The 25,786-nt window shown below is 35.6% G+C and overlaps 1 protein-coding gene across 1 annotated transcript in view; it reads right to left on the bottom strand.

The window, feature by feature from the left end:
- The window catches only part of LOC143246720 (phosphatidylserine synthase-like), a 52,992-nt gene that overhangs the window by 4,221 nt on the left and 22,985 nt on the right, over positions 1-25,786 (bottom strand). Inside the window, exons 5-10 of the mRNA XM_076493810.1 lie at positions 15,695-15,857; positions 15,192-15,342; positions 9,139-9,198; positions 6,120-6,201; positions 2,828-2,940; positions 1,883-1,951 (exon numbers count right to left, since the gene is read on the bottom strand). Of these exons, the coding sequence (XP_076349925.1) occupies positions 1,883-1,951; positions 2,828-2,940; positions 6,120-6,201; positions 9,139-9,198; positions 15,192-15,342; positions 15,695-15,857 (638 nt within the window). The remainder of the gene's footprint in view (positions 1-1,882; positions 1,952-2,827; positions 2,941-6,119; positions 6,202-9,138; positions 9,199-15,191; positions 15,343-15,694; positions 15,858-25,786) is intronic.

Raw genomic sequence — 25,786 nt, 5'->3', positions numbered from 1 at the left:
CCACAATATATCACATTAATCACAAGTTGTTAGTCTGTATTTACCATTCCATTCAACTACTACAATATATCACATTCTACACAAGTTGTTAATCTGTATTTACCATTCAACTACTACAATATATCACATTCTACACAAGTTGTTAGTCTGTATTTACCATTCAACTACTACAATATATCACATTCTACACAAGTTGTTAGTCTGTATTTACCATTCAACTACTACAATATATCACATTCATCACAAGTTGTTAATCTGTAGTTACCATTCAACTACTACAATATATCACATTCTACACAAGTTGTTAGTTTGTATTTACCATTCAACTACTACAATATATCACATTCATCACAAGTTGTTAGTTTCTATTTACCATTCAACTACCACAATATATCACATTCTACACAAGTTGTTAGTCTGTATTTACCATTCAACTACTACAATATATCACATTCTACACAAGTTGTTAGTTTGTATTTACTATTCAACTATTACAATATATCACATTCTGCACAAGTTGTTAGTTTGTATTTACCATTCAACTACCACAATATATCACAGTCATCACAAGTTGTTAGTTTCTATTTACCATTCAACTACTATTCCATTCTTCATTCCATTCCATTCCTCTTCCATTATTCCATTCGTATTGTACCTTTCTAGTTACCATTCAACTACTACAATATATCACATTCTACACAAGTTGTTAGTTTGTATTTACCATTCAACTACTACAATATATCACATTCATCACAAGTTGTTGTTTTCTATTTACCATTCTAACTACAATATATCACATTCTACACAAGTTGTTAGTCTGTATTTACCATTCAACTACTACAATATATCACATTCTACACAAGTTGTTAGTTTGTATTTACTATTCAACTATTACAATATATCACATTCTGCACAAGTTGTTAGTTTGTATTTACCATTCAACTACCACAATATATCACATTCATCACAAGTTGTTAGTTTCTATTTACCATTCAACTACTACAATATATCACATTCTACACAAGTTGTTAGTCTGTATTTACCATTCAACTACTACAATATATCACATTCTACACAAGTTGTTAGTCTGTATTTACCATTCAACTACTACAATATATCACATTCATCACAAGTTGTTAGTTTGTATTTACCATTCAACTACTACAATATATCACATTCATCACAAGTTGTTAGTTTGTATTTACCATTCAACTACTACAATATATCACATTCTACACAAGTTGTTAGTCTGTATTTACCATTCAACTACAACAATATATCACATTCTACACAAGTTGTTAGTCTGTATTTACCATTCAACTACTACAATATATCACATTGTACACAAGTTGTTAGTCTGTATTTACCATTCAACTACTACAATATATCACATTCATCACAAGTTGTTAGTTTGTATTTACCATTCAACTACTACAATATATCACATTCTACACAATTTGTTAGTTTGTATTTACCATTCAACTACTACAATATATCACATTCTACACAATTTGTTAATTTGTATTTACCATTCAACTACTACAATATATCACATTCTACACAAGTTGTTAGTCTGTATTTACCATTCAACTACTACAATATATCACATTCTATACAAGTTGTTAGTTTGTATTTACCATTCAACTACCACAATATATCACATTCTACACAAGTTGTTAGTCTGTATTTACCATTCAACTACTACAATATATCACATTCATCACAAGTTGTTAGTCTGTATTTACCATTCAACTACTACAATATATCACATTCTACACAAGTTGTTAGTTTGTATTTACTAATCATCTAGTATGATATATCCTACATTTGACCAACAGTCAACACACTACTTGAATAAATTTATAAATCAATATTATCTTACCCAAACATCCAACACTGGGTACCAACTCTTTTGCATCGCGGTATCCGTAGAACGTAACTGTAGTACTGCCTGGAAGAACAATAAGACATTTTTATATTAATTTCAAGGTTAATGCTGCATTACTTAAAGCTACCTATCTAAATATACATTAAAACATATACCAACCATTCATACCAATGAAATGTTTTCCAACTTAAGTAATACTGATCAGATTGACAAATAACAGGAAATCCAACTGCAAAAATGCCATTACTAGTACAAGGTGTAAATAACATTTCTAGGATAGTCCATTTCTGTTTTGGTTTTTCATTGTCAGAACTCTCCAGAAATCAGGTACAGAGTGGTTATAAAGTCTAGCTCCTGACTCAAAGGGATGTAGCTAAAACTTGACTTTACAGATGGTGTTGAAATTCAGAGGGTGTGATTTTCATATTTCAAGGAATCATGCACCAAAGCCAACCCGACAGGAAATTTATTTTTTTCACCATTACCCACACATGAAGAGGTCATCTCCTGTGAATTTCAACTTCATCTCAAACAGATTTAAGTCTTTACTGCCATTCTGTCCTTGACTGAAGTACCTATTAATTAAACAACTTGAGATTAAACAAAAGTGTTGAAACAATAAACTCCTGGTATTCTTGATACATTGTTTAGGCAGAGTATTCAAGATGAAACTTTGTAGAATGGAGTGCCTGTTGTAGAGACACAAGTGCAGAGGATGGCATTTTTCGAACGTCTTCCCCTTTTCGTTATCGTCCACCTGAAAACGAAAGACAGAAGACTTTCAAAACGTCATCTCTTCTCTACAACACACAGTTGTCGTCCATTCTACAAAGATTCATCAATAAACTCCTGCTTCTGCATTTTGAGCATTTCAAAACATCAACGGATAAGAATGATTAAAACAAGTTTAGTTTAAAATCAGTATCATAATCTCAATACCTAAGTGTTGGAGCCACAACCATTCCTATGAGACATATCCTTCCCACACTCAGAGCATGTCCAGGAGGTATTTCAAATATGTGTTTCAGAAAGAAAGTGTTCAATTCTGTAACCTGAAAAGGAGGCAGCCGTCTTAGGGTAGCATAGTATAATTTAAAATGAATTTCTGAAGTTATAAAATGAGTTATTAATTAATTGCATTAATTAGAAAAGGTTTTAGTTTTTTACCCAAACTTTGTTATAAATACACATCTGTAACAATAACCAAAACTACAAGGAATCAAGTGATATCTGATGAAGTACAGATACGTTAACTTTTTTTTTATATAGTTTGATATATAGAATGTGATCAATACGTCCTCATTATGAGTAACAGTTAAATGACTGCAGTGGATTACATCAGAACTTCTAGAAAACTTCCTTATCCACTCATGGCTTTGGGAAGAAATTTTCTGAATTTCCAGAGATTTCTATACGGTTTTTTTATTAAGTGGTTTACTGCTCATAACTTAAAGTGTCACAAGTAGGCTAATAGAAGTATAATATATTATAAATAATACACAAACACACATCTACATAAATTGTTATGTAAATTAAACAAGAAATAAACTGTTTGCAAACAAATAACCAAAAATAGGAGGAGCAGAAAGTGTTCATACAGTTCAAAACGTGTGAAAAAAGTAATATTCCTGTAAAAATTTTGTTTAGTTTGGCAAATAAACTACATTATACCATTGCAGAACTAGACACTGGGTTCATAATTATTGGAATTTAGCCAGCAAAAAATGTACTTCCAGTAATTTAGCTCCGTCTCCATCATTATCTGCTTGGTTATTGTGGCGAACAGGAAACAACTGTCCAGTGATTTAAAAAACTGGATTATTGTAAACTACAAGTCTCGTGTGTCTCTTTCCAGTATTGCTACACAAAGTAATGTGCCGAAATCTACTGTTCAAAACATAATTGCCAAGTTTAAGCTTACAGGATCAACTGCTAACCTACCTCGTTCCGGACGCCCCACCAAATTTCCAGAGAGAACCAAGAGGAAGGTTCTCACAGAAGCTAGTAGGAACCCTTGTTTAACACGTAATGACATACAGAATCTGGTAAGGGAAACTCAAGTTGAAGTAAGCACCTCTACAGTTACAAACATGTTATGCTCTTCTGGGTTCAAAGCATGCTGTCCTCGTAGAACTCCATATTTAAAGCCTGTTCATTTAGAAGAACGATTGAGGTATGCAAGAAAGCATGTAGATAAACCCTTTACCTATTGGAAGAGTATTCTTTGGTCAGACGAGACTAAAATCAAGCTTTTCAGCCACAATGATGTTCGCAATATTTTCCGTAAGAAGGGGGAACAAAATCTTCCAAAGAACACCTTCCCTACAATTAAACACTGAGGTGGCTCAATCATGCTCTGGGGTTCCTTCAGCTCTTCTGGTGTAGGCAGCCTTTACCGCATCAATGGAATCATGAAAAAAGAAGAGTACGTTGATATATTAGGTACTTATATCAAGAATGATGCTCGGAACTTGCAGCTTGGGCATCGTTGGATCTTCCAGCATGACAATGATCCCAAGCACACATTGAAATATGTGCAATCCTGGTTGCAGAGGAACCATATAAGCGTTCTGGAGTGGCCATCACAGTCACCCGATCTCAACCCAATTGAAAACGTTTGGCATGAGTTGAAGACCAGGGTTCATCAGCGCCATCTGAAAAAAACTTGCAAGAGTTGGAAGCCTTCTGTAAAGAAGAATGGAAGAAAATACCAGTCGAGTACTCTCAAACGATCATGGAGGTCTATGAGGAAAGATTGCGCCAAGTAATTCACCTGAAAGGCTACACAACTGACCATTAAAGTAGACGCACGAACACTTTCTGCCTTTCCTATGTTTGGTTATTTGTTCATAAATAGATTATTAGTCATTCAATTTACATACAAATTTATGTAGATGTGTGTTAGTATAATATTTATAATACACTATACTTTCATTACCCTAATCATGATACTTTTTAAGTTATGAGGAAGAAAACTATTCACAATGCAGAGGTACTGAACACTTTCTGTCGTAACTGTACTTTTAACAATGCTTTAGCTTTCAACAAATATTCTATGATTAGAATAGATTGGGAACAACTGATCTAACACAAGTAATAGACACATGCATTTCTTCCTGTTTAAAAATGTATAATGACTGTACACAGTCCTAGCCAAACAGCCCACATTGGCTAAGCTGATAAATGTATAATGACTGTACACAGTCCTAGCCAAACAGCCCACATTGGCTAAGCTGATAAATGTATAATGACTGTACACAGTCCTAGCCAAACAGCTTACATTGGCTAAGCTGATGCCATATACCGATTCTCTGTCAACACAATTGTGCAATAAAAGTAAACATGTACTGATTATGTTCTACTGCTTCGTTGTAAACAAGAGAATTTCCCTATCTAGTTTGAGACACATCACTGAACTACAATGACCTCCACTCAATACAGCAACCACTGCTAGTCTAAATCTCCAAACAGTTATCCAAATTTGTAATTTAAAGTTTAAAACACTGGCTTAGAGTTTTAGTTGCAAATATCTGACATCCATATGCAGCAACATATTATAAAAATATCATACTACAATGTATATATGCTAGTTTAGGCCAACTGAAATTAAAGTAGTGGAGCTACAGTAGTCAAAAGGGTCACACAAAGTTCTCAGCTTGTCTGTGTGTATAAATAACAGCTCACTGTGTGGCCAGTGCATTGGCAAATAACAAGATCACAATTCAAAACTAATAAATATAGAGGGCCATTAGTGGATCCAAAACAGCAGGGGTTGTGACAGACTTAACAGTTGCACTAACAAGCTCTAGGAAAACTCATTTTATGGATGCTTTCAAGTAACAGTGTAACAGCACCAATTAAATGTGAAGGATATATATGGATACATTTCATTCAGTGTAATGATCTAATTAAAATGCAGTTAATAAAAGAAAACTTTATTTGTAGTATACATGTGGTTTAGTTCTTTGTTTTTACTGGTTTTAACTTGTGAAATATTAATGGTTTGTTCTTATATTGTATACAATAAAAAATAATCTAACACACAAATCAATATTAACTAATTAAATTTGTTATAAGCCTTGGCAGTAGTATCATTCACTGTAGTTTGATATACTTATAAAGAATAATATTTGATATATATTTTACACTCAGATGTCAGACATATGCCGTAATTCAAATCACAATCTAATCAAAGATTTTGATTCATATCAACATGAACATGAACACTTACTTGCCAAAAAATCACAAGTTCAGACACGGCCAAAAATCTCATGTAGGTACAGTTTGGATCTAACCACCTGACATGGGTCCAACTGCAAACGAAAACTTGATCTATTTGCACAGTATTCTAACACAGTAATTTAAACTTGTTGCATCAAAAATATATGTGTGTATGTATGTAATTTACTATCCAATTAAATTTGCATTAGAAATCCTGAAATTAAATATTAGCTTGTTTTAAGACTGATTGATTTTGCCAAGAGATATTAACATAATATTAATCATAATACAGTTATACAACAAAAACAGTTAAAGCAAAAGTGGTGCAATACCCTGAATTACTGTTATACAAGAGTTGAAAGATAGTTCAGCCCTCTGGTGGTGAAACATACAATGAGAAAATAGAAAATTGAAATAATATAATCAAATAAAAATGTAATAAAAATTACAGAAATTAGGATCTTTCATTTATTCCCTTTTGTGTATTTATTCTGATTTGTGTATTGTAGCCGATGACATACATCTTTTACTATCAAATAAGCAATATTTACCATACAACATCCTCTTATTAATACTGTGTCATCTGATGTTTCCTTCTTGTTTCACTTTCACATCAACCGTCTTAATTGTACAAAATTATTCACACTTATTAATACTGAACAAAAGAAACATAAATATTTAAACTGAGAAGTTACAGTCCTTACATCAAAGTACAATTATCTCAGTCTATGTTACAGTCCTTACATCAAAGTACACTTATCTCAGTCTGTGTTACAGTCCTTACATCAAAGTACAATTATCTCAGTCTATGTTACAGTCCTTACATCAAAGTACACTTATCTCAGTCTGTGTTACAGTCCTTACATCAAAGTACAATTAGCTCACCTTATGTTACAGTCCTTACATCAAAGTACACTTATCTCAGTCTGTGTTACAGATCTTACATCAAAGTACAATTAGCTCACCTTATGTTACAGTCCTTACATCAAAGTGTACTTATCTCAGTCTATGTTACAGTCCTTACATCAAAGTACACTTACCTCAGTCTATGTTACAGTCCTTACATCAAAGTACACTTATCTCAGTCTGTGTTACAGTCCTTACATCAAAGTACACTTATCTCAGTCTGTGTTACAGTCCTTACATCAAAGTGTACTTAACTCAGTCTGTGTTACAGATCTTACCTCAAAGTGTACTTAACTCAGTCTGTGTTACAGATCTTACATCAAAGTACAATTAGCTCACCTTATGTTACAGTCCTTACATCAAAGTACACTTAGTTCAATCTATGTTAAAGGCCTTACATCAAAATAGTTATCTCAGTCTATTATAGTCCTTACATCAAAGTACACTTAGTTCAATCTATGTTACAGTCCTTACATCAAAGTGTACTATGGTATGAGAAACTTCATAATTTCCAGTATAATAAGTGTAAAGTTTTGTTTCTGAGACACTTATAAATAAAAAAGACACTGAAATTACACATGCTCAGTAACACTATTTGGTTATGTAAGTTAAATTCTAATAAAGCCAATGATGTAACCTACACGTCTTACATCGTGGAGAGACATTGATGGGTCAAATTTGCCAATCATAAATTTCCTGCGGCCACTTCAATTTCTGTTGGTTAATGGTTATATTTTCCATGACACAAATCGTAAACTAAGAGCAGTTTAGTATTAGTAGGTTTTATGTTTAAATACAATCAGTTAACAAATTAAAGAGTTGATATAACACCATCAACATGTCTACTAAACTGTAATCTTAGCTTCAAAACTATTTCTATAGATCTCACAACTTAAGACTTAGAAAACCTTACCTTTCTTTCACAGACCGCATGGTACTAACCCTTTGCATACATGTGAGGTCAAAGTACATTTGACATTTCGTTTTACACAGTGTAACTGAACATGGTACGATATTATGAATTTGATGTTACAGTTAGACTATTCATTTTACCCTACATTACTGATTTTGCAACAAGAGTAGAAATCAGATACAATATAAAGTGATACTGAAAAAAAAATGCAGATATATTTTGAATGTTCTAGAGGTTATACAAATGCACTCTGTACAATTGACAAAAGTACTTTTCACGTGGACATAACCCTGTATTCAAACTTGCCAAAGTCCGAGTGAAACTGACATTGTCAATTCCTAACAATCCTTGAGAATAAATATTTTTTATAACATGTTTGAGTTTTGTGTACAACAGACATGCACTTTTGTCTAAAAGCTCACCACGCTTTATGTACATACACACAGTAAACTTAGAACTACATGTCAAAATTCTTTCTCCAGTACATGACTGGTCCATTGGACTAACCCCTTATTGATATCAAATTAAGCAAAACACTGACACATAATATTCAAGGTTTACTTTCAACCTAATGTAGGTGCAGAACCTTCAATATTTTAGTACAACAATATGGATGTGTCGTGCAGCTACACATGATAGATATGTAGTTTTCATTGACTAAGACCAAACTGTCATTCTGAAACAGCTTGAAATGAAATATTGTTGAATAATATCTCAAGAAATGGTAACTTTTATCTTTATGCTAAGGTCAGTAAATGTCCACAAATAATATTCAGATTGTGTTTTTGTATTTCTTATTAGAACTGATCACTTGACTTGCACACCTGCATATCTTGTAAAACATTTCTTGGTTGTTTAACAAGTTAGAGCAGCAGAACAATAAAACCATATGAAGTACACATGGCAAACATGAGACAAAGGAGCGAACAGAAACTTAATCAGTATTGAGAAATTAAAAAAACAGAACCAATTATAGTTCATGTGTACTAGCAACTAAATAACAGGTCAAACTGATTTTCTCTAACATGTATATAATACTTAGAGTGACCTCAAAGCTCTGAAATTATTAATTTTCATCCTATTTCAGCTAAAACTGGTTCTCAGGTATAATAAATTCTTCAGAAATGGGGAAAAATAAAACTTAAATATAAAAAGTATAAAGTAATAATAATAATAGAAGTGAAACTGAACTAATTTTAAACAAACTAACCTTGCAGGGGTAAACTGCAGAGCAGCACGGCGAATTTTCCCTGTTGTTGTTTGAATGTCTCTGATGAAATAAAGAAAACAGACCACTTGGTAACAGAAAAAAATATTTACTCAGGATATGAATGGTTTATAAAATAAAGGTTGAATGAACTGTAGTATAAATAGAAAAATAAATTTTCTAAATTATGCATAAGGAAATAACTTAATCTCAAGTGATGAATCCACCTTAACAACTTTCAAAATACAAATAATATGAAATTATTCTTACAACTCAATAAATATACTTCAAAATTACATGTTTGCTTAACATTTCAACAGAGAGACATCACAAAACAGAGAGACATCACAAAACAGAGAGACATCACAAAACAGAGAGACATCACAAAAGTTTGAGTAATTTATGCTAAACTATGCACAAACTAAAACTGGAGAAATACACTCCAATAAAGTGTAATCCAAATACACTCCAATAATGTGTAATCCAAATACACTCCAATAAAGTGTAATGCAAATTTTTGAATACATTGACTGAAAAGTAAATTTTGTAAAATTTGCAGCATTTTAAATATATTAAATTTGATCTGCAGTAGGTGTAAACAAAACTTGAATATATCTTTACTCAAGAGATAAGTTTTAATTTATTTTCAGTCAACACTCTGATGTTTAGTTTTCTTAATTTCAATATATTTTAAACATCAGTGTATCTAAACCATAAAGGACATAGTTACCAACACCTAGATTACTGAAAATCAAAGTTTTGCACTATATTTCCAGCTACATATTCTCAAACTTAGAAGTAAAACTGTAAAGTGGTCCGAGTTACATCTCAATTCTTTAGTACAAAAGTTAACATTTTTTAAATTGAAAATGTGTTTCCAACAAGACCTACTTCCCCTCACACTACAACTGTTACTTAACTGCTAGAATTTCTTCCTTTGCCCACGGGTCTGATTCTTTTCTTCCCCACTACACTGCCCATGACACTCTCCACCTAAGTCAATGCACCCTCTATCCTCAGTCAGATGATGTTGTCACTTTTTCAAGACTCACCCAATCCACAGTTTCTTATCAACATGAGTAAAGCTCAAGGCAGGATCCCTTTATGCTTTACTTATCATAGTCCACAAGTGGTGGTCCAGCACAGTACAGTGGATCTGTCTCTAGGTGGGTCTGATAGAACATATCACTTCTACAGAGCCTGTTGCAATCCACAAGTATATTGTGTTAATGGTTACTAGTGTGGAATTGGTTTGACTAAAGCACACCTGCCTAAGCAACATTTCCCACAGAGTGGGATTCTATGAAAAAGAGATAAGGGACACTGGAAAGTAAAGACAATATTACTAACAGACACTCACATCTCCTTGTCACCTAGCAGACATGGTTAAGATAGCTACAGAAGACTGTTTAAAAAAAAAAATCCTAATAAGAAAATAATGACATAAAAATATTGGAGGAGGTCCACATACTGGCCTACACAATGTCCTCCCAGCAGGTTATTCAACCAGGAGGATAAGGACATAGAAATGTGATGAATCTGATGAGACATGACTTGCAGAAATGTCTTCACCTCCAAAAAAGTCCAGAATATGCAATATGGATTTTTTTACCCACTTCAACAAATTAACTATGAATAAATCACTGTAAATTGAAAGATCCAATAAACAAAAAGTCACTGTTTAGCATTAGTATGGACAGTGTAACACTTCACTGGACTTAACTAATTATTGGTATCCTATCAAGTACTATGCTGAGAAATAGCAGATGGGTGAATCAGTGAAAAAAGATCTGTCCCTTCCCTGGCTGCTAGTGTCTTGGGTAAGAGTGACGTGTGTAGATATATGAGGATTTAGGTATAATAAATAAAGTGTCCTGGCACATACAACTCTGACTTGTGATGTTCACAAGCCAGCAGTATAACCTTAAGGGTATGTTTAGCTAACAGATCAAACAGATGTTGAAAAAGAGTGCGTAATACCACCTTAACAGTCCAGTTAGATAACTGAAAAGGTCATTTGGGGGTGAAGGATCCAGAATGACTTGTAGAAAATGAAGAGCACTGGGGACTCAAGTCATTTTTGTGTCAACTCTCTAAAGGCAGCCACATCATATAAGGTGACTGTGAAAGATGTGAAACTCTTATCAGAAAGTCAGGTCAACAACAAGTTATGGTTAGCACTTTGCATATGAAGTGAGCTCAACATCTCAATACACCATTGTCTGTGTGTTTGCCATTTCCATTGAACTATGCAAAGACTTAAACAGATACTTGGCAACCTCAGAAGTTAAATCTCACTGCTGTAGAAAGAACTAAATAAATTCCATACATGAAACTTGAGAATCAGGATGGCTGGGTGTAAGACGTCAGATCACGGCTACTGCAACAGAGATAGATCAAGAGAATTGGAAGAGGTGGGTACCCCTGGAGACACCACAGAAGCAGAAACAAGGATTGAGCTGACCAATCAGTGTTATCAACAGGGGTTTGAATGGAACATATCAAGTGCTCTGTATAACACATAAATCTGTGGGAATGAATACAAGTGCAACCCTGTCCAGACCTAAGTGAATGAATCTATTGCCCATGACCTGAAGTGAGGTAGCCAAGATCAAGATATCAACAGTTAAGTGTTCCAGTGAGGGACAAATACATTAATCTCCATTGTCCAAATCAAGTGCAAATCCAACAGAAAACCTTGTGATGCAGCATCCATTCTGTCAGGGTTAAGACATCTGATCTGCCACCAACTTCATCAACCCCAGAACATGGCAAGTTAGCAGGATGACATAATGGAAGTTGCCCCAATAAAGAAGATCCAAGTTTCAAACACAAAGAAACTTGTACCACGTGTTCTCTTCATGGAAAATGTAAGATACTGCCATGGAACAGCTGAAGTAAAATATCATAATATTTCCCCTTAATAAGTACAGCCCTAGAGACATTATTCTTTAAAGGGTAAGAAGTTCTCAACCGTTTTGTAGGGAAGTGTAGTTCAAATAGTGGTGAAACTATGACTCCTTGTAGAAACTGAGGAAAGTCAAGAAGCTAACAACAACAGGGATGAATGCAGACAGAGGGCACAAGATTTTGATCTGAAAGATTCTAGAATACCTGCCAAAAATCAAGGATAAGAGAGAAGGGGCTTCACGTAAGTCACGGAGGGCAACGGCAGATAGAATAATGCCCTCCACCAATGCATTTCTACTCCACAAATAAGTGATAACCAGCCAATTGACTAGCAAAAGTGCAGAGAGATGACAATCAAACCAAGGAAGATGTTAACAACGGTCCAAACTCATCGCCATAAAGAAGCTGATAATTAAACCAAGGTAGATGTTAACAATGATCCACACTCATCACGAAAAAAAACTGATAATCAAACCAAGGTACATGTTAACAATGGTCTCAACTCATTATCATGAAAAAGCTGATAATCAGACCAAGATGTTAACAATGGTCTCAACTCATCAAAAAAGCTGATTAAACAAAGGTACATGTTAACAATGGTCTCAACTCATTATCATGAAAAGCTGATAATCAGACCAAGATGTTAACAATGGTCTCAACTCATCATCATGAAAAAAACTGATAATCAAAAGGTAAGTAACAATGTCTCAACTCATTATCATGAAAAGCTGATAATCAGACCAAGATGTTAACAATGGTCTCAACTCATCATCATGAAAAAAGCTGATAATTAAACAAAGGTACATGTTAACAATGGTCTCAACTCATTATCATGAAAAAGCTGATAATCAGACCAAGATGTTAACAATGGTCTCAACTCATCATCATGAAAAAGCTGATAATTAAACAAAGGTACATGTTAACAATGGTCTCAACTCATTATCATGAAAAAGCTGATAATTAAACAAACGTAGATGTTACGAATGGTCCAAACTCATCATGAAATTGAAATGGCAATCACTTAGAGGCTTCCAACAACAAAGTTGAAAAGATAAATATCGCAGCACCAAAGTTAGACAAATCCTAAGAAAAATGTGATGAATTCAGTTTCATCAGACTCCCTTCTGAATTCCCAAATGTCCAGGAGCAATTCTATTATTTATATATAAAAACAGCTCATTTGGTTTGAGAAAATGTTTTACATAGAGGAACAAACAATGTTTTGACCTTCTTCGGTCATCGTCAGGTTCACAGAGACAGAAAGAGGTAACTGACCGGAAGCTGACTACATGTTTGAAAAGGGTTGTGTAACTAAGTGTTGGAATGTAGAGGGCGCGCTTAGATGTTTGAATACATAATTTTATATTATCTATTATATTATTTTTAATATACGTATAAAGGTGTTCCTTTGTATTGGTTTATTTTGGGTTTGAGTTGTTGTATAAGTAAGGCTTCTTTAATTTATGTTTGTTTCTTTATTTAGTATTTGAATGTTTTCTATGGTTATGTTGTGTTTATTTGACTTGCAGTGTTTGAAAACGTGTGAAGGTGACTTTTATGTTCTCTGAATCTGGTTTCCATTTTTCTACTTGTTTTTCCAAAATAGAAGTTGTGGCAGTTATCACATTGTATTTTATAAATAATGTTGGTGTGGTGTTTGTCAGTGGAGTTTTTACATAGTATAGACCTCAGTTTTGTGCCTGTTTTTTGAATAAATTTGGTATTAACTGGAGTGTCATATTTTGTTACTAGTTTTTGCCAAATGTTGGTTATTTGTCTGCTGATGTCGGAAATTAAAGAAGCCTTACTTATACAACAACTCAAGCTCAAAATAAACCAATACAAAGGAACACCTTTATACCTATATAAATAAATATAATAATAATAAAATAAATAATATAAAATTATATATTCAAACATATAAGCATGCCCTCTACATTCCGACACTCAGTTACACAACTCTTTCAAACACGTGGTCAGCTTCCGGTCAGTTACCTCTTTCTTTCTTTGTGAACCTGACGATGACCGAAGAAAATCAAAACGTTGTTTGCTCCTCTACGTAAAAAATTTTCTCAACCCAAATGAGCCGTTTCTACATATAGATTTTTCTCTACAAGTGGGTTTTCTCGACATCACTGATTAAGTCTATTATTTGAGAGTCTAAATAAACAACCACCTGACAGTGGCGAACTAAAGCATGTTGTTCTAACAAAGGTGGCAGACTAGACATAGTAGTCCCTTCATATAATTAAACAGTGAACCTTCCTGCTTGAACCACAACAACAGGGGCTAAAGGAAAAGAACTAAATATTCGATCTCAGATGTTACTGCCATCATGAAAGATACACACTCAAAAGGATCAAGGAAAAGACACCAAACGACACACAGTTGGTTTGTCAATTAAAGAAAATGAAGCCAGAAGGGGATTATTTCAATTTGGCCTCTTAAAAATCCAATAAAGCAAAGTAAGGCACTGGAAAAAGCAAAGCACCCGTGAATTGATTATATGTCAACATCTCATAATGAATCAAGTCACACACAGATTCAAATGAGAGTGAACACTCATCCCCTCAAATTTTGATTGAAGCTAGATGTCAGAAGTGGGATAGAAGTCTGATTAGCCTCCATGCTGGAAACAATAATACACATATCAGCTAGCCAAGCAAACAGGGGGAAAAAAAATTTTTTAATGAAAAACAACTAGGTAATGTTAAGAACACAAACTATCTCAATCAGCTGTAGTACAGAGAAACCCATTACTGAATGCTTTGTTGAGAAAAAGTTATAATGTCATCTGAATGAGGTGCTTATATATAGTACCAAAACAGAGAGCAACTGACCTAGATGGAGAGTGTTATGAAACAGATGTGAACAAGGACAATTGATAGGGGAATAAAAGACTGGAGCAAGTGAGAAAAAATTACACCAATGCTTAGATGGGCAAAGGAAAAAAAAAACCCAAGCAATCAAGTAATAGCTGTAGTGTAATAAGAGGTAAGTATGTTTTGGAATACATGCTGTAATGTATTAGTGAACATGCACTACTGTTATAGATACAAAACCTGTGTCAGTGAACATGCAGCACTCTTACACGTACGACACCTGTACATGTACTGGTGTTATACATGTTTTGGTGTTAAACTCACTTGATGCTTTCCCAGTTGTAGGTTCTCATTTCTAACTTCCTACAGATGAACATTCCAAACCAGATCCCCAAACCATTACATAACAACACATCCAGAATCAAAGCATCCCACCAACATTCAATAAAGTTGGGTAACAAATGAGCAAAAAAACCTGCAATCAGAAATATATACAGATATTTTAATAAATATCATAAACCACCATTATACCAGTTCTCTAGCTATACCTAATACCAGATATAATAAGTACTCTGTTCAAATTTTGTGGTAAAACTTCCTTGTCAATCAACACAAATCTTCTTTAAGTATAGGTTTTCACCTTTTTATCACCATATTACTCTTTTTACCTTTACCATAAACTTGTCTTATGTCACTGACAGCAGTTCTTTTTTCAATACTAGGTTACAAAATTTTTACCTTCCATTACCACAATACTCACAATTTCTCTGTAATGTTACTTCTGACATACCACACTCCAAAACTGCCCACTATCTAAATTGTGATACTCACTTCTGTTATTTCCCATGTAACACTGATTGTCCAGCAAATTCCATAGTTTCTCACTAACATGGCTTTCATAGCCCAGCCAAAAAAGTGACCAAAAGCAAATACATCTACGTGGCTCCAAATCCTCTCTAATGTGACATCTGAGCAGTTCACTCCATATTCCTTTAATAAAAAAATGGTCTATTAAAAAGTAAACAAATTACAAAATTATTGCAGAAATGCTTCTAAAGACATGATTAACATATGTAAATTAAAATACTTCATACATAATTTCAAGATTTATAATTTTCATACACTGAAAATGTATTTCTAATAGTTACTTACTTCCTCTCACATAAATAGATATTTTTGTTCAGTTTTACCCTCTATATGTAAAAATATTTTCAAGCACGCCACAAGCCTTCTGCTTTTTCTTTCTTCCATTGGAAATGATTCATTCCAATGTGTCTCTCGTACAAATTATCCAGTGATATTCCTTCACCAATGAAAGTGTCATACACTCCTGTTATGCATGGGACTCTCTCAATTGAATTATATCAAACTATCACTTCTTGTTTTGGCAAAAAATGGGATCACTGGTTTCAGTGTGGAAGAAGTGTGACTGCAGATAAATATCTATCAGAAATACATTTTCAGCACATGAAAATTATAACTTCTGATGTGGAACGTCATCTCCCTCACGTAATTAGCTAGAATCCCACAGTAAACAGTTGGAGGGGCAGATGTTAAGGTAGACAAGAAGCATCTTTCAAAACCACCTGAAGGACAAACCTTTACATGAGACAGTCAGATCTGAAAATCTGATGTGAGGTGAGGATCATACCAAGTTTAAGAGAATGGAGGGTGAGACCCCCTGATTCTGGAACAGGGCACATGTTAAGAACAGAAAATGAAATGTACTGAACTGGAAGCCTGACATCTGGTATCAAAAGTTGAACCCAACTGGTGAAGTTGAAAGGAGAAATACCACAAACAAAATATGGTTGCCAAAGGATAACAAGGCAGGAATGAACCCCATGGATGGATCAGGCCAGGGATACAAGTGGAAAATGTAAGGAAAACAAAACTGGCAAAAAGGAGTTACTCTCTGTAGCTGCCAAGGTTTGAGGGAGGAAAAAAATAATCCAGATAAAGGATGAGAAGATGTGCAAGAGAATAAACATTACATGAAACATGATGGTAAGTAAATCACATTCCATAGCCTAACAGTACATGAAACATGATGGTAAGTAAATCACACAGCCAACTTCCATAGCCTAACAGTACATGAAACATGATGATAAGTAAATCACACAGACAACTTCCATAGCCTAACAGTACATGAAACATGATGGTAAGTAAATCACACAGCCAACTTCCATAGCCTAACAGTACATGAAACATGATGGTAAGTAAATCACACAGCCAACTTCCATAGCCTAACAGTACATGACACATGATGGTAAGTAAATCACACAGACAACTTCCATAGCCTAACAGTACATGAAACATGATGGTAAGTAAATCACACAGACAACTTCCATAGCCTAACAGTACATGAAACATGATGGTAAGTAAATCACACAGCCAACTTCCATAGCCTAACAGTACATGAAACATGATGGTAAGTAAATCACACAGACAACTTCCATAGCCTAACAGTACATGAAACATGATGGTAAGTAAATCACACAGACAACTTCCATAGCCTAACAGTACATGAAACATGATGGTAAGTAAATCACACAGCCAACTTCCATAGCCTAACAGTACATGAAACATGATGGTAAGTAAATCACACAGACAACTTCCATAGCCTAACAGTACATGAAACATGATGGTAAGTAAATCACACAGCCAACTTCCATAGCCTAACAGTACATGAAACATGATGGTAAGTAAATCACAGAGCCAACTTCCATAGCCTAACAGTACATGAAACATGATGGTAAGTAAATCACACAGCCAACTTCCATAGCCTAACAGTACATGAAACATGATGGTAAGTAAATCACAGAGCCAACTTCCATAGCCTAACAGTACATGAAACATGATGGTAAGTAAATCACACAGCCAACTTCCATAGCCTAACAGTACATGAAACATGATGGTAAGTAAATCACAGAGCCAACTTCCATAGCCTAACAGTACATGAAACATGATGGTAAGTAAATCACAGAGCCAACTTCCATAGCCTAACAGTACATGAAACATGATGGTAAGTAAATCCACAGAGCCAACTTCCATAGCCTAACAGTACATGAAACATGATGGTAAGTAAATCACACAGCCAACTTCCATAGCCTAACAGTACATGAAACATGATGGTAAGTAAATCACAGAGCCAACTTCCATAGCCTAACAGTACATGAAACATGATGGTAAGTAAATAGCCAATCCATAGCCTAACAGTACATGAAACATGATGGTAAGTAAATCACACAGCCAACTTCCATAGCCTAACAGTACATGAAACATGATGGTAAGTAAATCACAGAGCCAACTTCCATAGCCTAACAGTACATGAAACATGATGGTAAGTAAATCACATTCCATAGCCTAACAGTACATGAAACATGATGGTAAGTAAATCACAGAGCCAACTTCCATAGCCTAACAGTACATGAAACATGATGGTAAGTAAATCACACAGCCAACTTCCATAGCCTAACAGTACATGAAACATGATGGTAAGTAAATCACAGAGCCAACTTCCATAGCCTAACAGTACATGAAACATGATGGTAAGTAAATCACAGAGCCAACTTCCATAGCCTAACAGTACATGAAACATGATGGTAAGTAAATCACAGCCAACTTCCATAGCCAACTTCCATAGCCTCCATAGCCTAACAGTACATGAAACATGATGGTAAGTAAATCACACAGCCAACTTCCATAGCCTAACAGTACATGAAACATGATGGTAAGTAAATCACAGAGCCAACTTCCATAGCCTAACAGTACATGAAACATGATGGTAAGTAAATCACACAGCCAACTTCCATAGCCTAACAGTACATGAAACATGATGGTAAGTAAATCACACAGCCAACTTCCATAGCCTAACAGTACATGAAACATGATGGTAAGTAAATCACACAGCCAACTTCCATAGCCTAACAGTACATGAAACATGATGGTAAGTAAATCACACAGCCAACTTCCATAGCCTAACAGTACATGAAACATGATGGTAAGTAAATCACAGAGCCAACTTCCATAGCCTAACAGTACATGAAACATGATGGTAAGTAAATCACACAGCCAACTTCCATAGCCTAACAGTACATGAAACATGATGGTAAGTAAATCACACAGCCAACTTCCATAGCCTAACAGTACATGAAACATGATGGTAAGTAAATCACACAGCCAACTTCCATAGCCTAACAGTACATGAAACATGATGGTAAGTAAATCACACAGCCAACTTCCATAGCCTAACAGTACATGAAACATGATGGTAAGTAAATCACAGAGCCAACTTCCATAGCCTAACAGTACATGAAACATGATGGTAAGTAAATCACAGAGCCAACTTCCATAGCCTAACAGTACATGAAACATGATGGTAAGTAAATCACAGAGCCAACTTCCATAGCCTAACAGTACATGAAACATGATGGTAAGTAAATCACAGAGCCAACTTCCATAGCCTAACAGTACATGAAACATGATGGTAAGTAAATCACACAGCCAACTTCCATAGCCTAACAGTACATGAAACATGATGGTAAGTAAATCACACAGCCAACTTCCATAGCCTAACAGTACATGAAACATGATGGTAAGTAAATCCACAGAGCCAACTTCCATAGCCTAACAGTACATGAAACATGATGGTAAGTAAATCACACAGCCAACTTCCATAGCCTAACAGTACATGAAACATGATGGTAAGTAAATCACAGAGCCAACTTCCATAGCCTAACAGTACATGAAACATGATGGTAAGTAAATCACAGAGCCAACTTCCATAGCCTAACAGTACATGAAACATGATGGTAAGTAAATCACACAGCCAACTTCCATAGCCTAACAGTACATGAAACATGATGGTAAGTAAATCACAGAGCCAACTTCCATAGCCTAACAGTACATGAAACATGATGGTAAGTAAATCACAGAGCCAACTTCCATAGCCTAACAGTACATGAAACATGATGGTAAGTAAATCACACAGCCAACTTCCATAGCCTAACAGTACATGAAACATGATGGTAAGTAAATCACAGAGCCAACTTCCATAGCCTAACAGTACATGAAACATGATGGTAAGTAAATCACAGAGCCAACTTCCATAGCCTAACAGTACATGAAACATGATGGTAAGTAAATCACACAGCCAACTTCCATAGCCTAACAGTACATGAAACATGATGGTAAGTAAATCACACAGCCAACTTCCATAGCCTAACAGTACATGAAACATGATGGTAAGTAAATCACAGAGCCAACTTCCATAGCCTAACAGTACATGAAACATGATGGTAAGTAAATCACAGAGCCAACTTCCATAGCCTAACAGTACATGAAACATGATGGTAAGTAAATCACACAGCCAACTTCCATAGCCTAACAGTACATGAAACATGATGGTAAGTAAATCACACAGCCAACTTCCATAGCCTAACAGTACATGAAACATGATGGTAAGTAAATCACACAGCCAACTTCCATAGCCTAACAGTACATGAAACATGATGGTAAGTAAATCACAGAGCCAACTTCCATAGCCTAACAGTACATGAAACATGATGGTAAGTAAATCACAGAGCCAACTTCCATAGCCTAACAGTACATGAAACATGATGGTAAGTAAATCACACAGCCAACTTCCATAGCCTAACAGTACATGAAACATGATGGTAAGTAAATCACACAGCCAACTTCCATAGCCTAACAGTACATGAAACATGATGGTAAGTAAATCACACAGCCAACTTCCATAGCCTAACAGTACATGAAACATGATGGTAAGTAAATCACAGAGCCAACTTCCATAGCCTAACAGTACATGAAACATGATGGTAAGTAAATCACACAGCCAACTTCCATAGCCTAACAGTACATGAAACATGATGGTAAGTAAATCACAGAGCCAACTTCCATAGCCTAACAGTACATGAAACATGATGGGTCCAAGTAAATAACAGTACATGAAACATGATGGTAAGCCAACTTCCATAGCCTAACAGTACATGAAACATGATGGTAAGTAAATCACACAGCCAACTTCCATAGCCTAACAGTACATGAAACATGATGGTAAGTAAATCACAGAGCCAACTTCCATAGCCTAACAGTACATGAAACATGATGGTAAGTAAATCACATGAGCCAACTTCCATAGCCTAACAGTACATGAAACATGATGGTAAGTAAATCACAGAGCCAACTTCCATAGCCTAACAGTACATGAAACATGATGGTAAGTAAATCACAGAGCCAACTTCCATAGCCTAACAGTACATGAAACATGATGGTAAGTAAATCACAGAGCCAACTTCCATAGCCTAACAGTACATGAAACATGATGGTAAGTAAATCCACACAGCCAACTTCCATAGCCTAACAGTACATGAAACATGATGGTAAGTAAATCACACAGCCAACTTCCATAGCCTAACAGTACATGAAACATGATGGTAAGTAAATCACACAGCCAACTTCCATAGCCTAACAGTACATGAAACATGATGGTAAGTAAATCACAGAGCCAACTTCCATAGCCTAACAGTACATGAAACATGATGGTAAGTAAATCACACAGCCAACTTCCATAGCCTAACAGTACATGAAACATGATGGTAAGTAAATCCACACAGCCAACTTCCATAGCCTAACAGTACATGAAACATGATGGTAAGTAAATCACAGAGCCAACTTCCATAGCCTAACAGTACATGAAACATGATGGTAAGTAAATCACAGAGCCAACTTCCATAGCCTAACAGTACATGAAACATGATGGTAAGTAAATCACACAGCCAACTTCCATAGCCTAACAGTACATGAAACATGATGGTAAGTAAATCACACAGCCAACTTCCATAGCCTAACAGTACATGAAACATGATGGTAAGTAAATCACAGCCAACTTCCATAGCCTAACAGTACATGAAACATGATGGTAAGTAAATCACAGAGCCAACTTCCATAGCCTAACAGTACATGAAACATGATGGTAAGTAAATCACACAGCCAACTTCCATAGCCTAACAGTACATGAAACATGATGGTAAGTAAATCACAGAGCCAACTTCCATAGCCTAACAGTACATGAAACATGGTGAGCCTAACAGTACATGAAACATGATGGTAAGTAAATCACACAGCCAACTTCCATAGCCTAACAGTACATGAAACATGATGGTAAGTAAATCACAGAGCCAACTTCCATAGCCTAACAGTACATGAAACATGATGGTAAGTAAATCACAGAGCCAACTTCCATAGCCTAACAGTACATGAAACATGATGGTAAGTAAATCACACAGCCAACTTCCATAGCCTAACAGTACATGAAACATGATGGTAAGTAAATCACAGAGCCAACTTCCATAGCCTAACAGTACATGAAACATGATGGTAAGTAAATCACAGAGCCAACTTCCATAGCCTAACAGTACATGAAACATGATGGTAAGTAAATCACAGAGCCAACTTCCATAGCCTAACAGTACATGAAACATGATGGTAAGTAAATCACACAGCCAACTTCCATAGCCTAACAGTACATGAAACATGATGGTAAGTAAATCACAGAGCCAACTTCCATAGCCTAACAGTACATGAAACATGATGGTAAGTAAATCACAGAGCCAACTTCCATAGCCTAACAGTACATGAAACATGATGGTAAGTAAATCACAGAGCCAACTTCCATAGCCTAACAGTACATGAAACATGATGGTAAGTAAATCACACAGCCAACTTCCATAGCCTAACAGTACATGAAACATGATGGTAAGTAAATCACACAGCCAACTTCCATAGCCTAACAGTACATGAAACATGATGGTAAGTAAATCACAGAGCCAACTTCCATAGCCTAACAGTACATGAAACATGATGGTAAGTAAATCACAGAGCCAACTTCCATAGCCTAACAGTACATGAAACATGATGGTAAGTAAATCACAGAGCCAACTTCCATAGCCTAACAGTACATGAAACATGATGGTAAGTAAATCACACAGCCAACTTCCATAGCCTAACAGTACATGAAACATGATGGTAAGTAAATCACAGAGCCAACTTCCATAGCCTAACAGTACATGAAACATGATGGTAAGTAAATCACACAGCCAACTTCCATAGCCTAACAGTACATGAAACATGATGGTAAGTAAATCACAGAGCCAACTTCCATAGCCTAACAGTACATGAAACATGATGGTAAGTAAATCACAGAGCCAACTTCCATAGCCTAACAGTACATGAAACATGATGGTAAGTAAATCACAGAGCCAACTTCCATAGCCTAACAGTACATGAAACATGATGGTAAGTAAATCACACAGCCAACTTCCATAGCCTAACAGTACATGAAACATGATGGTAAGTAAATCACAGAGCCAACTTCCATAGCCTAACAGTACATGAAACATGATGGTAAGTAAATCACAGAGCCAACTTCCATAGCCTAACAGTACATGAAACATGATGGTGAGCCAACTTCCATAGCCTAACAGTACATGAAACATGATGGTAAGTAAATCACACAGCCAACTTCCATAGCCTAACAGTACATGAAACATGATGGTAAGTAAATCACAGAGCCAACTTCCATAGCCTAACAGTACATGAAACATGATGGTAAGTAAATCACACAGCCAACTTCCATAGCCTAACAGTACATGAAACATGATGGTAAGTAAATCACAGAGCCAACTTCCATAGCCTAACAGTACATGAAACATGATGGTAAGTAAATCACACAGCCAACTTCCATAGCCTAACAGTACATGAAACATGATGGTAAGTAAATCACACAGCCAACTTCCATAGCCTAACAGTACATGAAACATGATGGTAAGTAAATCACACAGCCAACTTCCATAGCCTAACAGTACATGAAACATGATGGTAAGTAAATCACAGAGCCAACTTCCATAGCCTAACAGTACATGAAACATGATGGTAAGTAAATCACACAGCCAACTTCCATAGCCTAACAGTACATGAAACATGATGGTCACAGAGCCAACTTCCAAGTAAATCATGATGGTAAGTAAACACAGCCAACTTCCATAGCCTAACAGTACATGAAACATGATGGTAAGTAAATCACAGAGCCAACTTCCATAGCCTAACAGTACATGAAACATGATGGTAAGTAAATCACACAGCCAACTTCCATAGTAAATGAAACATGATGGTAAGTAAATCACAGCCAACTTCCATAGCCTAACAGTACATGAAACATGATGGTAAAAGTAAATCACATGATGGTAAGCCAACTTCCATAGCCTAACAGTACATGAAACATGATGGTAAGTAAATCACACAGCCAACTTCCATAGCCTAACAGTACATGAAACATGATGGTAAGTAAATCACAGAGCCAACTTCCATAGCCTAACAGTACATGAAACATGATGGTAAGTAAATCACAGAGCCAACTTCCATAGCCTAACAGTACATGAAACATGATGGTAAGTAAATCACACAGCCAACTTCCATAGCCTAACAGTACATGAAACATGATGGTAAGTAAATCACACAGCCAACTTCCATAGCCTAACAGTACATGAAACATGATGGTAAGTAAATCACAGAGCCAACTTCCATAGCCTAACAGTACATGAAACATGATGGTAAGTAAATCACACAGCCAACTTCCATAGCCTAACAGTACATGAAACATGATGGTAAGTAAATCACAGAGCCAACTTCCATAGCCTAACAGTACATGAAACATGATGGTAAGTAAATCACACAGCCAACTTCCATAGCCTAACAGTACATGAAACATGATGGTAAGTAAATCACACAGCCAACTTCCATAGCCTAACAGTACATGAAACATGATGGTAAGTAACAGTAATGAAACATGATGGTAAGTAAATCACAGCCAACTTCCATAGCCTAACAGTACATGAAACATGATGGTAAGTAAATCACACAGCCAACTTCCATAGCCTAACAGTACATGAAACATGATGGTAAGTAAATCACACAGCCAACTTCCATAGCCTAACAGTACATGAAACATGATGGTAAGTAAATCACACAGCCAACTTCCATAGCCTAACAGTACATGAAACATGATGGTAAGTAAATCACAGAGCCAACTTCCATAGCCTAACAGTACATGAAACATGATGGTAAGTAAATCACACAGCCAACTTCCATAGCCTAACAGTACATGAAACATGATGGTAAGTAAATCACAGAGCCAACTTCCATAGCCTAACAGTACATGAAACATGATGGTAAGTAAATCACACAGCCAACTTCCATAGCCTAACAGTACATGAAACATGATGGTAAGTAAATCACAGAGCCAACTTCCATAGCCTAACAGTACATGAAACATGATGGTAAGTAAATCACACAGCCAACTTCCATAGCCTAACAGTACATGAAACATGATGGTAAGTAAATCACAGAGCCAACTTCCATAGCCTAACAGTACATGAAACATGATGGTAAGTAAATCACACAGCCAACTTCCATAGCCTAACAGTACATGAAACATGATGGTAAGTAAATCACAGTCCATAGCCTAACAGTACATGAAACATGATGGTAAGTAAATCACACAGCCAACTTCCATAGCCTAACAGTACATGAAACATGATGGTAAGTAAATCACACAGCCAACTTCCATAGCCTAACAGTACATGAAACATGATGGTAAGTAAATCACACAGCCAACTTCCATAGCCTAACAGTACATGAAACATGATGGTCACAGAGCCAACTTCCAAGTAAATCATGAAACACAGCCAACTTCCATAGCCTAACAGTACATGAAACATGATGGTAAGTAAATCACAGAGCCAACTTCCATAGCCTAACAGTACATGAAACATGATGGTAAGTAAATCACACAGCCAACTTCCATAGCCTAACAGTACATGAAACATGATGGTAAGTAA

Source organism: Tachypleus tridentatus, chromosome 3, assembly GCF_004210375.1.
Source record: "Tachypleus tridentatus isolate NWPU-2018 chromosome 3, ASM421037v1, whole genome shotgun sequence".
Taxonomy (NCBI): Eukaryota; Metazoa; Arthropoda; class Merostomata; order Xiphosura; family Limulidae; genus Tachypleus; species Tachypleus tridentatus.
The sequence above is the reverse complement of the archived record's forward strand: the minus strand, read 5'-3'. Positions and strand labels throughout refer to the sequence as shown.